The 16,449-nt window shown below is 46.6% G+C and overlaps 1 protein-coding gene across 1 annotated transcript in view; it reads right to left on the reverse strand.

Moving 5' to 3' along the window:
- LOC105006557 (forkhead box protein O3) overlaps positions 1 to 16,059 on the reverse strand; it is a 41,395-nt gene extending 25,336 nt beyond the window's left edge. The window contains exons 1-2 of the mRNA XM_020040741.2: positions 15,511 to 16,059; positions 14,493 to 15,422 (exon numbers count right to left, since the gene is read on the reverse strand). Of these exons, the coding sequence (XP_019896300.1) occupies positions 14,493 to 14,996 (504 nt within the window). The 5' untranslated portion in view covers positions 14,997 to 15,422; positions 15,511 to 16,059. The remainder of the gene's footprint in view (positions 1 to 14,492; positions 15,423 to 15,510) is intronic.
- Between the last annotated feature and the right edge of the window lie 390 nt (positions 16,060 to 16,449).

Consider the following 16,449-nt stretch of genomic DNA (forward strand, 5'->3'; position numbering starts at 1 on the left):
TTCTGAGACCGGCAAAGGGCTGCCTAACGTAGTCCGACGTCGTGTCTCTCCGACGCGTCAGCACCGTGAGAAGGATCTGGCCCGACGCCAACAACACGGAAACAGACTGGAGCCTCTGATGAAGACAGGAAGATGGATGCACCCCCCTTCATACGCCTGGGGGACCACGTGACCGCACAGGTGCAAATTATGCCGAGCGGACGGAGGATGGGGAGGCCACAAGACTGCTGAAACGTTCCGTTTCGGAAATGATCGGGAAAGAGTGCGTGACGAAGAGGTGTGAAAAGGCAGATAAATGGGAAATCTGAAGCACTAATACAGAAAGATAGGCAATCACACTGAATTCAAACCCACTCAGAAAAACAAACACACACACTCTTCTCATCACACTACCTTCCCCTCCACACTACACCCCCACCCATTGTCTTGTCAATGGTGTCCCGTTCTGTAACTAAGGCCTCAGATGTCCCGCCTCTCCGAACCGTGACCTATTTCCTGTCTGGGTGCTGGGGCAAGCCCCGCCCCCTGTTATCCTCTGCGCCGTCACATGAGGTCATCTCGCCAGCTGCCATCCTAGCCCACACACACACACCCGAACAACCACTCCCCAATGACACAAAGGCTTTCTTCTCAAACAGACGCTGGCAGACGCACACGCATCAGTCCAGCAACCTTTTTGTTATAACACCTATACTGCGCAGTCATAACACCATGCACTCCCTTTCACCTCTACATCACACATACCACCACAGCTACACGCATGCACACAAACGCACGGACGTGACCCCAGCGACGTGGTACCACGCGCATCAAATCTTGCCCCCCACCGCCCCCCCTCCAACCCCTCATTTATTTTCCTCCCCAGTCGGCCTGCATGGATCACTTGGAAGGATTTGAGCAAAGACTTTGGCTAAGCTGATTGCTAAAGGGGTGGGGGTGGTGGCGGGGGGCGCAGTGGGGGGGGGGGGACAAATTAACATTGCACAACTGCATAAAACCTTCTTGGGTCCTGGTCTCCCTTATGTAACAGACTGTGTCTGCGTTCCCGAAATACCCCCCCCCCGCCCCCCCCCCCCCCCCCACACTCAGCCCCCGCCTCACCCCATTTACCCATTTTGGTCTAATTGAGAGATCTTTTTTTGGAAGCTGTTTTTTGCTCCTATTTTATTATTTATTTTGTCATGAAGCACTGAGCAATCTGGTGGGGTGGTAAAGAGGCTGCGTCTTCGTGTGTCTGTTCGTGCGTGTGTGTTTGTGTGTCCGTGTTTGTGTGTCTATGCCTTTGTGTGCGTGTGTGCGTCATTGTGTGCACCTGTTTGCTTGCGAGTGTGCGTGTGTGTGTGTGTGTGTGTCTGTGTGCACGTGTGTCGGTTTTCATGTGATTGTGTGTGCGAATCTCTTCACGGTAACAGTAAAATCCAGTGTGTTAGTACCAGCCCAGTGTTGAATGGTCATGAACGTGGGTTGATTAGGGACATGTGTAGAGGAACAGGGTGACATCGGCCTGTGGGTTACGATGCGTCCTGTACGAGACAGTAGGCTGCCTACAGTGAGTGAGTTTCACAGTGAATATGTGATATTTCCATGTGTGTGTGTGTGTGTGTGTCTATCACTGGATATGTTTCTGAGGGCAGTGGGAGTTCACTAATGGAGGCACACTTGAGCTGAAGTGTGCAGAGGAGCGGAGGTCTGGCTTCAAGTCCTGCTTGGAAGATCGACGGCACCTATTTCTCTTTCTCTCCTTTTCTCTCTTCCTCTGTCTCGCTCTCTCATTCTCGGTCACTTTTTCCCAAAATGGAAAAGTACGATCTTACGATCGTGAGCCAGTTGAAGGAGATCACAACGTAGCAGCCAGCTGTGACCTTTAGCCCGCTGAGGAGAGCTGCTAGCTTAGCAACATGATCGAGTGTGTTATCCTGACGCACATGAGGATGTGTCTCAACAGCTCCACATGACATTGTCCGACATACTGGGTCTATCTCGATAACCTGACAGCGACATGCTCTCCTATCACTGCCACGCCGATAACACTCGACTGCACTTGAAGTGATTCGCTTGGCTCGAACCGTCGCTGCTCGCTTCACCAGTAAAAATAAAAACCTTGCTACAGAGAGGACAGTTATGTCAATTCAATTGTCTGCATTAGCAAGTTGTTCTTCAAAATGAATATAGTCAAAAATCTCCAACAGGCCTCCCGTCTTCAACATATCCCTCATGCACCCGACATACAAATCTTGTCCTTGTGATTCTGCAGAATGAACAAGTCCTGCGCTCCTATCTCCCTCACATGAAGCAGAATGAACAAGTCCTGCGCTCCTATCACCCTCACATGAAGCAGAATGAACAAGTCCTGCGCTCCTATCACCCTCACATGAAGCAGAATGAACCAGTCCTGCGCTCCTATCACCCTCACATGAAGCAGAATGAACAAGTCCTGCGCTCCTATCACCCTCACATGAAGCAGAATGAACAAGTCCTGCGCTCCTATCACCCTCACATGAAGCAGAATGAACCAGTCCTGCGCTCCTATCACCCTCACATGAAGCAGAATGAACCAGTCCTGCGCTCCTATCACCCTCACATGAAGCAGAATGAACAAGTCCTGCGCTCCTATCACCCTCACATGAAGCAGAATGAACCTGTCCTGCGCTCCTATCACCCTCACATGAAGCAGAATGAACAAGTCCTGCGCTCCTATCACCCTCACATGAAGCAGCATCTTAAGGGAGTGGCTGTTCTGTTCACATACCGGTTTTGTCAATCTGAGACCCATCTATACTACTATACTTGTTTTTAGGAACCCATAAATGTCAAATAAACTCTTTTTGACTCCCAACCTGTTGAGCAACTGTGTGTGGAACGTGTATGACTATTTTATCGGCTGGCTAATACTAGAGATCCCAAAAGACTTGTTGGTAAAACCTGAGGGTGGGTGGCACTTGTATGGTCACTGGACTGGAATCTGTTTGCCTCTCTATAATACACTTTCTTTACACCAATCTTCCATCCGAGCATCAGCGATCTCCAATTCAATTTCCCATTATCTCTGTTTTAGCTATTCAACGATTGTTTTGAATCGAAAAACTACTTTATATGGACTAATATCCTTATGAATGAATGAACGTGGCTGAGTTACATGAAATACCATAGCATGAACATTGCATGAATTCAAAATAAATAAAAAATACATATATATATCAAATAGAAATGGTATATAGATATGTTTCTATTTAATTCACACCTTAAAAACATATTTTCCAGACTAACCAGTCTAGGTTTGACAAGCAGTTCCCTAGCACTCTGCTCTGTCTCTTGGTCTTCCCACCCCTACAGGAGGTCAGCTCCCACTCAGCCAATCAAAGTTCTTCTCTGACCTGGCCCACCAATGGTGGAAGCCACTTCTTCTGGGACTGTTTGAAATTAGACATCTGAATCACATTCACCCAAAAGAATTACTAGCACTGAATACGGAGCTTTCTGAAAACCACTTTATAAGAGTGTCACATGTACTTAAATGACTGTTGTATGTTACAGTCTCACCTGTCTGTCTAATACAATAAATGTACTATCTGTAAGTCAGTCAAGACAAGAGCATCTGACAAATGCCTGAAATGTAAAGATGTTCATCTGTCTTCATGGTAAGAAGACGGCCTAAATTAGCATTGTCGTTGGTATTGGTTTATCTCAACAACCTGGTTGCGTTTGCAGACATATTGGGCACATCGCAATAAGCTTAAGTAGCGTTATCTCCAAGGCTAGCTTCCTCTCTGTACCGTGAAGGCCCGCCAACACACGTCCAGTAGCCAACCCAACATCTTCACCACGTCTGAGCTTCCATGACCATACAGGCCTACCTCACCACGAGACTGATAGTCCAAACCACCCCTGCTGCAAAACAGACATATTATCCATGTCAACTAGAAAGACTGTCAATTAATATCAAATACTCCTGCGGTCACATGGAGCTACGTGTGGCTACGACAGGCCCAGGGCTTCCCAACTCCCTCCAGGCGTCCTCAGTCTGACACAGTCGATCGGGGAGCATAGACAACTCTGTGACGGACATTAAGAGACAAAAAGAGAGGCATTTATCATGTTAGTTTTGGGTTCTAAAAGAATGACTCAAGGAGAGAATGAAGGAGAGATGAAACAGCACTTCAAAAGAGGACGAAAGGAGGGAATGAAGGAGAGATGAAACAGCACTTCAAAAGAGGACGAAAGGAGTATATGGAGAAATGAGAGGGATGGGGAAATGAGTGATAAAAGGGGTACTTTGTGAAGACTGAAAGTGACTGAAAGTGTGAAACAGCAGAAGAGGACAGAAGTGAAGGGATTGAGTGACAGAAGAAAAGCCCAAGATAAAAGAGGGAGTCCAACAGGGAAAGGCAGAGAGAGAGAGACAGAGAGAGACTCATACAAGAGAGACAAACAGAGGGGGAAAAAATCCCAAGATATTCAGAAACAAAGAGCATGAGAGGGAGAGAGGTGGTGGGGGGGGGGTAGGAGAGAGGCAGACAAAGACAGAGACAGAAAGAGATGTACAGAGAGACAGAAACAGAGGGAAGCAGACGTGCTGGGTTCATGCCGGGCTATCTGCAGCCTCAGAGTTCAGCACTCCTTACAAGGGCTGCATACTAAACATTGGGCCGCACGTCCTGACCTACATTCATCCCCATGGATGCACAAACTCAGTTAGGGCCGGCGTATTTCAGCCCACGGCGGTCAGCTGGCTGTCTGACCGGCCCTAACCTTCCTCAACCCCGTGGACTTCTTCCCCAACTAGGTGCGTGGGGGTTTGTCTGATTCCAGGATGGTGGTTCGTGCCCTGATGATTACCGATATCTGGAAATGTTCATGAAAAACCAAGGAACATTTTCAACGTGTTGGGATCCTTCCCACCATACGGCAACACTACGGCAACGTTTCACTACGTTTGCCTTTACGACGTAGCCTTCCACGTCGCCCTGTAGAGCGGTTAGCTGTCGCGCCGCGAACCTGCAGGAGCCTAAGATAAACTAGTTGAAGGCTCTCTGCCACACACACGCACACACACAGACACACACGCACACAGACACGCACGCACACAGACATGCACACACACACGCACACACGCACAGACACACTGACAGGCTTTTTGACAAAACAGGTTGAGAGCAGTAGGACAGGCAAGGACAGCCCAAAGATGGCCCAAATATGGAGTGTCATCATTATGCAGCTCCAAACAGACAATACATCACCCATCTATCCTCTTCACCCCTTTCTGACTCTTTTCCTCTCTTCCCTCTCTCTGTCTCATCCCTCTGTCTCTCTCCTCTCCCTGTCTCTCGTTTATTTCCCCTCTCTCCCCCTCTGCCTGACACACGGCCAGACATCAATCGCTTCATACAGGGAATCTCCAACCAAGAGAAAAATTGAATTATGAAATATGAGCACCTGGGTGGCTCTGAGAGAGAAATGGCTTCCATTGTATATCACTCTGAAGGCTGAAGAGGGAAGAATCTTATGTATTGTTTATGTAAGACATAAATAAAAGACAAACATAAAAAAATAAGTATTACCATCCTGACGTCAGCTAATGGTTAATTATCTACATGTTCGTAAGAAGGGATCCTGGGTCCTCAATGGGGATTCCGCACCGCACAGTCATAAAGAACTCTGAAAGACTGAACGGAAAGCCATCAGCGAGCGCATTATGCAAATGACGTCGTTGCATTACATAAAAACAGAATTTCATCATGATGAAACCATGTACACGGAGACATTTGTTTCATCGCAACAATAAAAGACAGCCGGATGACTAAATGGAACTCCTTCCCCGCGGACACGAGGGAGACGAGTTGCACTACATAAAACAATGTCATCCTTCAAAAAGGTCCACACGTATGCGCTAGGCCTGCGGCCACAGTAAACCTGGGTCTCTTCGGCGATGCGCTAGGCCTGCAGCCACAGTAAACCTGGGTCGCTTCGGCGATGCGCTAGGCCTGCAGCCACAGTAAACCTGGGTCGCTTCGGTGATGCGCTAGGCCTGCAGTGGCGACTGGAGCTCGTCTGACCTGTGAGGAATTATAAATAGCATGTTTGTGGCGTGCGTGGATAGGTGTATAGAGCGGTAGTGTAACGGAGCCTGAGGCAGCATTGCTATGGCCATGTGGAGGAAAGAGACCAGGGGGAGGAGGAGGGCGGTGAATACTGGAGGCCAACCCCGGATTCAAACAGTATTCGAGATCCTTCAGAACACTCGAATGATGTCAGGCTTGACGGAGCCGTCTGGCCATAAATGTATCAGCACGGCACTGGCGAGGCGAGAAGCCCTCAAAAACTCGCCCAACTGGCCGTCCGGTAAGACGGGCTGCTCAAAGTGTTGGAAAGGTTCTGAGTAGTGTTTGAACCCAGGACTGCCATAGGGCTGTGCTGGGAGTCTATTCACAGCGGGATGGCTGCCTTGCCTGAGAGGAGCAGGCAGCCTGCAATTAAGGTGAAATCAGGGAGAAATCTGCACTGCCTTGATAATGAGCCTCGTCTGAATTATTAACGAGAAGCTGTTCCCCCGGGACCCAAACTCCCACTGAGCCCATCAGCCGGGCAGACACACACGTGAGCACACGCACATCATGTATGAGTGAGCACGCGCGCACAGATACACACGTGAGTGAGCACACACAACACAATCATGTGAGAACTGACACGCGCAAACCAATGGACGCGCACATGCGCGCACACAAACACACACACACATACACAGGTATGCACAGAGGTTTACAGTGTGTGTATTTACACATACATACAAAGGCATGCACTAACACCAACTGGTACAAAGACACACATTCAGACTTAAGCTTTCAGACTCTTAGATAAGTTATTCACAAACACCAGCAACCTTTCACTGAACAGGAGAGCTGCAACAAATCAGCTGCTTGACAAGCCTACATGATTTCTCCATGTAATATAAACAACTCTACAAAGTAATATCTGTTTTGGAAAGACAAAGGACATATAGACTTCACCAGCATGAAACTATCCAAACCTATATGATCGCAGAACAACTCTCTTGTGTCCTAGATATGAAGCATGAAATTGGCATGAAGGACATTGTTGCTAATATTGGAGTAATTCCCATTAATCGCCTGCAAATAAGAGAAATTGCTACCAGTGGTTGATATGCTGTAAACAAAAGTTACATGCAGTGGAACTATAATCAAGCAATAAGGCACGGGGGTGTACTGCCAATATCCCACATTGTATTGCCTGGATAGACGTGCAGTTAGACGTGGTATATTGGCAACATAGTACAAACACCAAAGGTGCTTTATTGTAATTATAAACACACCACAAATGCAATTAGAACAGTGAAAAAGGTTTGGACTATCAGCCAATCAGAGTTCAGGTTTCAAAACACCCAACCATCATCCAACAATCACAAATAGGCTGTGAAATCTCTTTGAAAATAATTAACGGACAGTATTCTGTGTATCAGTGCAAACTGACTTCAGTCTCAATGTCTTTCAACGTCTTTCAAGCGGGTACACAAATTATCTCCCTTTACCACAACCTCCAGAACAAGGCCGGTTTGAGTGAACACAGTCCTAGCGGACTGATACATATTTGGGTTTGGATAAAAATAGAGCATTCTACCATAAGGACCGACCACATCCAGAACCAACTTTTATTGGGTACAATACATATTTCTCAGCGCTGATCTCATTGGTCAAAAGACCAATTAGTAAAAAAATATCAGAATCGCTATTCCTGTGTAAATGCTGCCTGGAATACCACGGAAGGGCAGAGCTCCCTAACTCAAGTCTTTCATTTCACTTTTCGCTTTGTTGAAATGTGGGCATAGTTGCGGATGACTGCTTATAACTCATCATGTGCCCCGTCGGTTAGTTGGACCGTGATGTAGAGACAAAGCAACACACAAGCAAGCCCTCCTCTCTTCCCTTTCACCCCCCCCCCATTTCACCTTGGCACCACCCACCCGACCTGGCAGTGTGGAGAGAGACGCATAGAAAGAGATGTGCTTTCTCAGAGGATCCAGCATTGGCCTGAACGCTGAGAACCGAAAACCAATCATCCTCGCTTCCTTCCCTCGACTGTTACCATTCCAAACTCGTAAATCGCCTCAGCACACCAAGTCCCATCCAAGCAGCTGTAAAAGGCGTCACCAAAACCGTTGGACTCTCACCAAACAGCGCCACACCTCCCCAGAGAGCCAATAGGCCTGAAGTCCAGAGGGCTCCAACAGCAAAACAGATCTACATGACTTTGTTACTGCTCCTCTCGGGCCTCAACCGACCCCAGAACACAGTGTTCCTCCATGGGTGGTTCACCCAGGCAAAAGGACAGTGTGTGAGTTCCTGTGTTGATGTAAAAAACACAGTAATGACAAGTCGCTTAGACATTTATTTTATAAGCAGATGCAGTTCTGGACTTGGAGACCGAGCCTCATTGAAAACACATACTTCCTCTCCTTGAGAAATCTATATAAAGTGTGACTTGTTTTAGCCTGGCTTCTGGTCTGTTTAGCACTCAACTCCTTGTACTGTACTCCCTGTCAGGCCAAAGTTCATATTTACACTTGACAGTTAATGCAGCTAAGGTCTAATCAAGGCATCCCAAACACAAGTCTGTACCAGGATTGATTCCCACGTTGTGTCCTGATAATTTTATTTATATTAGCTAGCCAGCTAGCAAATAAGAGGCCAGCGAACACATTCGATACACGCTAGTATTGTACTGCACTTTGAAATGACAAGGTGCCCGGCATTCACTGGACAACGTGGAATGCCAGCTAAAAGGGTTCCTAGGCTAGGAGGTTCGGTCTGCTAACCCTCAACATAGAAAAGGGAGTGACATTGTAGGACAGAGCGTGTCCCAAACGGCATGCTACATATATTCCCTATGCGGCGCAGTACTTTCAGTCAATGAGCCACAGGACACTGCTCAATGTGATGCGGTCGGTGTGGAGAACCCAGGACACATTGCTACTGATCACTCATTTGGTCACCTATTTCAGTCCTACTTAGAGGTTCCATCAGTAAACTAATACTCTGGACCACAGCACTAAATCAGCTGCACAACGTTGTTTGATTGTGCACATGACGGGAGGTAAAGGTAGCCTACATACCCATTATTTCATTGAAAAAGCGAAAATACTGAAATGTGACTAAAAGTCAGTTTTTTTCTATGAAATGCCACCTATTACTTACATTATGGGCATCATGTTAAGATAAGACTTGTCCAACTACAGTATACAGTAGGCAAAAGAAAAGACTAAAATAACACTGTGTAAAAACGAATACTAATCACCCAAACTGAACATGAATAATACAGACAGATTGGGTGGGGGTGAGTGCGTGTCATCTTATGGCTGAGATATGCTCTGTGGGACATATAAGACGGTAAGGAGGTACTTGCTGTTTATGGCACTCCGGTTTCCAGTCAGCGGCAGGAGACTTGTAGTAACGCTCTCATACTGCCTCTGTGGCCCTCTTGAGTTCGACACTTAACCTGAATTGGCCCATGCCGGGATTAACGCGTGACGAGACATAGAGGAGAGACCAGGGGAACGGCGCAGTTGGTCATTAAGAAAAAGACCAGACGTCGGGTGTTGTCCTGGAGATAGATGAAGTCAACGGAAATGGGATGGTGGAATTTCAAAGGCAAAACGCCACAGCTTCTCTCACAAATTTGAATGGTTGCCCACGCCTCAGTTATTTGCATGTACATTCATCATTTGATATAGAACTGCTGGACTGACTGGCTGAAGGTTATTGGGGATAGAGGGAGTCATCTACTCTGTCCTCTTGGCAAGAGACACCTAGTTTAACCTGAACATTCTGACTGAACAGTGTGTGTGTGTGTGTGTGTGTGTGTACTACAGAATGCCAAGAAAGATACTGTATGAGGTGTCAGACATCATAAATAATATTCCGACATCATAAATATAACCTGCTTGATCATGTGAGCTCTTGTGTGTGTGTGTGTGTGTGTGAATGTCTGTCTCTCTGTCTGTCTGTCTGTCTCTCTCAATCTGTCTCCCTCTCAAAATACCCCCCCTCCATGAAAGAGAGAATAAACCAGGACTCAGATGAAGTCAACGATGGTTTCAAGTATCACACCTTCAGACTACCAACCCTGAATATTCTGTATTAAGCCTTTAGACACACACATGCACACACACACGCACACACGCACACACGCACGCACACACGCACGCACACACGCACACACACATGCACACACGCACGCACACACGCACGCACGCACGCACACACTGACCTGGGTGCCTTTCTCCTACTTGGGTTACAGTCTGTGTGTACTGACAGCACAGTGAGAGTCTGCACATCTCCAGAGCCTGGCACAGATGGCAGCATGTTTGTAGAATTCAATAACTAAGCAGATATGATCCAATTGAGTTTCTAGTTCTAAGTAATGTCTCTGTTGTGACACTGTAACAGGACGGTGTGAACGGAGAGTGTTCAGAGTGTCGGAGTTCGACGACGTTTCGCAACGTAACAATCCAAGTAACCAAAACCCAACACCTTGACTCTCCCTCTCCTCCTCTCCCTCTCCTCCTCTCCCTCTCCTGCTCTCCCTCTCCTCTCCCCCTGGTGTTTTACCTCCCTCCAGCCACTTCCTCTGATTGGGCTCATTTCGGTGGAGCAGCTAGTTGACCCTGTGCCCTCCTGTCCTATGCCAGCCGTTACCTGGGGAAACCTTATGAATAACGGTGTTGTCACTTCAGATTAGACCGTCTGACTGCCTGGCACCCACGCCAACGTGCCTCCATCCCTTGGCATCTCACCGCCCACAGCCCACACACACACACACACCAACTGTATAACCGGAGACACGCAGCCATTCACAGAGACGCGCACGTACAAACTCAAAAGGTCATACAAAAATACTCATTCTCTGCCAAAACAAAGGGAAGATAGCAGACGCACGCACAGGAGCAGGTCTCCATTAGTCCCTAACAGTGGAGATACCCTCAAACGTCCTCAAGCTAAATTAAGTCAGCATCACCCTCCAGGCATCCCAAGCAAAGTAACCCTTAAAACACACCATTACGGTTAGGATGTCTGAGGGGAAAAGCTGGGCAGTGTTCTCTGAAGTGACACGCTGTCACACCAATCAGGTGGGCCCAACGCGCATGTCTACGGAATGAGACAACCGCCCCCCCCCCAGCCTGCCCCCCCGCCGTATCCCGGACAAAGACACACGGCCAACATCCCAGCGCTGGCCCTCTCGAGTGTCGTTGGCACGTTGTGTATATGTGTTCTGTGTGTGTCCTTGTCCACGCCTGTGTGTCTGCACGTACCAAACGCCCACAAAGCCCCATATAGCCCACACATAACAGTAGCCTCCGCTAAGGAGGTGATTAGGTTCACGCCAGGGCCTCAGTCACCAGCTTTCCTAGAAAACAGAAGAGCAGCTATTCATAATCACTTCTTAGTTGTCATCAGTTCGGTGTAGTACCAAGAGGGATTCTGGAATCCTTTCCAGCGAGAGTGTGGGGGAGAGAAGAGAGAGACGGGAAGCTTAAAAGACTACCTGCTTTGGTACCAGATTAGAACCTGCGCCTCTACTTTCAGCCATGACCCTTCAACCTCCTCTCCTTATTAGCTCGGCCATTTCATTTAAACAGCAGCTCACCAATATGTTAATATTGTGTTCATTTGATTTCTCCATCAAAAAAAGCACTAACTGCTCCCAGAACAAATGCAGTCTGTTGACTAAAATTAGAAAGTAGTGTATTATGAATTTGAAGACGTCCATCTCGCACACAAGCAGACACAAACCAGGGAATCCTGTCTGGAGGGAGTATAACCATATAACCATTCTAATCCCGGCGCAGACAGTTCCGCAACAGTATCACGCAGTCAGTTAAAAACTAAATGTTTTAATGAAACCCATCCACCCGTGATTACCGGTTTTGGCGATACCTTCAGTTTGTATTACCTTCAAATAGCACCTGCTGGTGTCGGTGGGTTGTATGGCGTTAAACACAGCCTCCGCTCCACTGGGTCAGTGAGTTCCTTCTCTAAATGTATGTTTACCTTACACACTATGTGTCTGAATGAACCCAGGCCAGGACTATGGTTGCCATTCAGCTTAGCTTTAAACAACTTACCTAATCACCTTCATTACGTGGGATGGGCAACGCGTCTTGCGGCCCCCCCCAAAAATAACCCTGGCAGACTTCCTCATGCTTCCAGTGAGTCAAACCCCCTAATTTGGCCGTTTCGTAACGGTCTGGTTTGCTGACTGGGTGACACTGGGGCTAAAGATACAGCTGGGCCGTACGCTTAGCGGTCGGGGGCTGTCACCGTGGTTAGCAGCGGAGCACCGCGGCCGTCGAGGCAAAGGGCAGGGATAACGAGGCTCAACCACCTGCAGACACACCTTCGCAGAGCTCACTTAAATGGGACGGACTTAGGAGTTAAGAGTCAGTCAGGCGCTTGGTGATTAAGGCTGAGGAGACTGGCGGACTGAAATCGCCTGACTCCTCAACTCGTGGCCAAGCGTAAAAGGTGACGACATCCTATTCCCTGTGGAGGGCACTAGTCCCAACAGTGACCATTTGGGATTGGATGCCAGTTTGCACAAGCAAACGCAAAAGGTCTCTTTAAAGGGGCCATTTATACAGGTTCTGTCATTGTTTAAAATTAGAGGCAGGATTCTTCAAAGTGCCCCTTAAATGTAAATAAAACATAGGCTACAACAGGTGAATGTGGTAAGCAAAATCCACACAGAAAGCTGCACAGGCCATAAAGACAAACCTAAAGTACATTTAAATGACAAAGAAACACTTTAAACCCCAGGGCTCTAAGCATTTCTCACATTCCAATAAAGTGTTGGTTTCATGGCAATAAACCTGGTTGTGGAAGACTAATTAGACACTTGACAAGGTTGGAATACCTGGTAGACCATGTCTGTGCGATTTTCACTCTTTTAATATGGCGATATTCTTGCATTTCTTGCGATGGTCTTTTCAAAGTTATGCATGTTCTGGGCTTTTTCTATCAGCAGTGTTTGCAAAGTTGAAGATCGAAACATGTGTTGTACTGAGTCCAAATGAATAAAGGCACTCCATATCTACACATTCCATGTTTGCAATATTTTAACACTCCACGCCTGCTGAACACGACCCGTGTGACAGTAAGCAATAATCAGTTGAAATACACCTTGTTAAGATGTTCTTATTCTGTTTGTTTTGAGGGGCACTCACTGTTATAACTGAAGAAAAAAACAATCACAGCCTAGATGTTTGGTGGATATGTCGGCGTGCTCACAAAGACAGGACCAGACACTGACAGTAGCTTTCTACACAGCCTCTGGAGGGGACCAACTGTAATGATTGACAGCAGACTGACGACTACAGAGGGTTTACTACAGACAGTTGATCCAACATTACGCACCGCATTGTTCACCCAAGGTTTTTAAAGGGTTCATCTGATCTGCAGGGACAGGGGCTCTGGATTCGACCTTATTCAAAACAAAATGTTTCTTTCAGAAGCTTCGGTGTGAAAGCGTTCTAAAAGTGTTCTCTGGTGGGAGGAAAGGTTCAATCTGGAACCATGAAGTATTTAACTAAAGGGGAAATTGTCATGGTGTGGGTTTAATGCTTCCACTCAATCAAATCTGGCCCTGAAGATCTCATCTCTGAGAAGTACTAGATCAACAGCTGCTAATGCCTCCAAATGTCTTGGTTACTTTGGGATTCCATTTGTATGTTCTTAACATTATAGGTCTAGTTAATAAAGAACAGGGATTAGAGCCAGACAGCATATTAAAGACAGGCTGAAAGAACGGGCAGACATCCAGGAGAGGTTGCTCTAGGCTGCTGGCGAGACAGGATATAACCTGTGTTTGTGTCTCTGAGTGTGTGTGTGTGTGTGTGTGTGTGTGTGTCTGAGTGTGTGTGCGCCTGTGTGTGTGTGTGTGTGTGTGTGTGTGTGTGTGTGTGTGTGTGCATGTGTGGTGCCCCCACAGACAGCTGACCAGCTACAAGTGATTCTCAAGAGACACCTTAAAACATTTAATAGACAGCATAAGTAATATTTTAAGTGACAATTGATTGTATTGGCAAAATGGCTGTGTCTACGGGCTAGCGTGAGAGTGGGAGAAAGCAAGAGACAGACATGGAGGCAAAGAGAGAGAGAGAGAAACCAATGATTTTTCACAGCAATATCCGTTTTTACGACATGGATTTAAAGACGTAGCGCAGCTAACCATGGACATATTGAGGTTAGCCATTATGGCCAGTGATTCTCCCACCTTTACCCAGATCATTGTAGGCTACTGTCAATGGTGGGCTAATTCACTGATCAGTGCCACTGACAAAAACAATGAGGTTTACGACCCCCGTAGTGACATGGGGCAATAATGTAACCGAAAGCTTATGGCCCAATGTCGTCTTGACTGAGACGTGTTGTGGTTTATAACGACATGATTCCCTATTATAATAATGGTAGCCTCCATATGCTTACCTTCCATCCAGCCGAGCTATTACTGTCGCCCTTATCCTTGAAATAGGGCACATAGCGGACCATCCAATCATAGATCTGTGACAACGTAAGTCTTTTTTCAGGGGTACTTTCAATGGCTCTTGTGATAAGGTCCGCGTACGACTGATTGCCCCATGCGTTCCGCCGCGAAGATTTGGCTTTGCGCAATTGTCCAGTCACATCGAGTGCTGCGCCGGCCAAGCATGGGTGCGTCGAGCCGGTTGGAGTCGGGGCGCCGGCTGGATGCTTCAGCTCCGTCGGCGCGCCACACATTCTCCCCGCTCTACACGCAGAAACGGTTAGACTGTCATCCGGTTCCACCTTGATGGTGGTCAGTGGAAGACCCCCATTGACCTCCTGTACCCCGGGGAAATCCTCTGGACAAGGCAGTGGCCAAGTGCACGAGCGGGGCCGGCTTTGCGGCTCAAAATCAGAATCAATATCAACCTGATGAGCTTCCAATTCGTCTTCCTCCATCATCAACATTTATCCTCAGTTGTGAAGGAATTAAACCGCCAGGAAGACAATACCTCCACGGTGTTCGTATCGTCTCCAAATTCGTCTCGTGACGCGGATATTACAGTCTGATCAGATTCAATAAGGTAACGATCCAATATCAGAGAAGCCGGCAATTGGGGAGATTGGTCATTTTTAATGGCTCGTCTGCAGTAGGATATCACAACCCGCATGTAAGGATAAGAGTAGCAATAACAGTAACAACAATCTTTCTCCCATTTTACCTTAAATGAAACATGTTCAGTTGTGTTACTGGTGAACTGTTAATAGTCAACATCTCCAACAGCTGCGGTCAATCCATGACAATGTCAGTTATCGATGTTTTTTTTTAATCCGGCTGCAGCAACAGATGATATTTCAGATACTAGAAGAGATGCAGTGAGCCGTCGAGATTGCCTATTCCAAAACATATGCCAGAATCACAAAAATATATTGAGGCTATTGTAAAGATGTACAGAACAGACAAACGAGGATATGTGATTACCGTAAATTATTAGCCGGATTACTCAATCTTCCAATCTTGATGTATAAGGCAGGCAAATGCAAGTCCACTCACATACAACCGATTACAAACGCAATTGAAATGAAATACTTTTCAAAATATGCGACCAGCATGTCCTTTTTAGTTCTTTTTTAAAGCGACAATTCCAGACAGAGCACAGTCCAGCATCAATCTGTTCTTGTCCTGTTGATAAAATTAATCACACGCATTTAGTATTTCTCACATAGCCAATCTCCAATCTGCCGTTCTCACTCTCAGATCTCCTCACATGTTCTCATTTGCTTACAACTCGTTTCGTAGAAGTGACGATGACGCGCTGGTGTGGAATAGATGCTGCCAATTGGATGGCGAACATGAAATCATTACTCACAGAACATGCTTAGACGTAAAATACGAACTCCCTCGAACATTATATCAGCTCTTCCATAAAGCGGTGCGAATATTTTCATGGAAAATACAAAAGTAGCAACCTGAAAATTATGCTAAATGTATTACAGTCCAAAAAGATGTCTGTAGCGCTTTTTAACGTGACCAGTGATCATCTCTGGATCTCAATTAATTTTAGTTTTTCAAAATGTGGTTTATATCCTGAAATAAATGGTTGCAGCTGTGCAGTCTATTTGGAAATGGACTTGTGTTACTCTCTCTATTTGCCTTTAAACCTTTTAGGAGAGTCAGTCTCTTTTTGGATACTCAGCTGTCCCAAAAAAACACTGACAGCGTCGAACCGCTTCGACGATCGGGCGTTGAAGCAGAACAGCAGGAGTGTAGTTTTCTACCACGATTAGATAGATTTAGTTCAGATTACCAGAGATTAGTTAACCCCAGATTCTAATCCGGTATGAGTGAGGAGAAAATGAAATGGCTAGGCCTGTGTTATTTAATTATATCTGCTATATTACAACATCATATGAAAAAAAG

Source organism: Esox lucius, chromosome 20 (genome assembly GCF_011004845.1).
Source record: "Esox lucius isolate fEsoLuc1 chromosome 20, fEsoLuc1.pri, whole genome shotgun sequence".
In the NCBI taxonomy this organism is placed as follows: domain Eukaryota; kingdom Metazoa; phylum Chordata; class Actinopteri; order Esociformes; family Esocidae; genus Esox; species Esox lucius.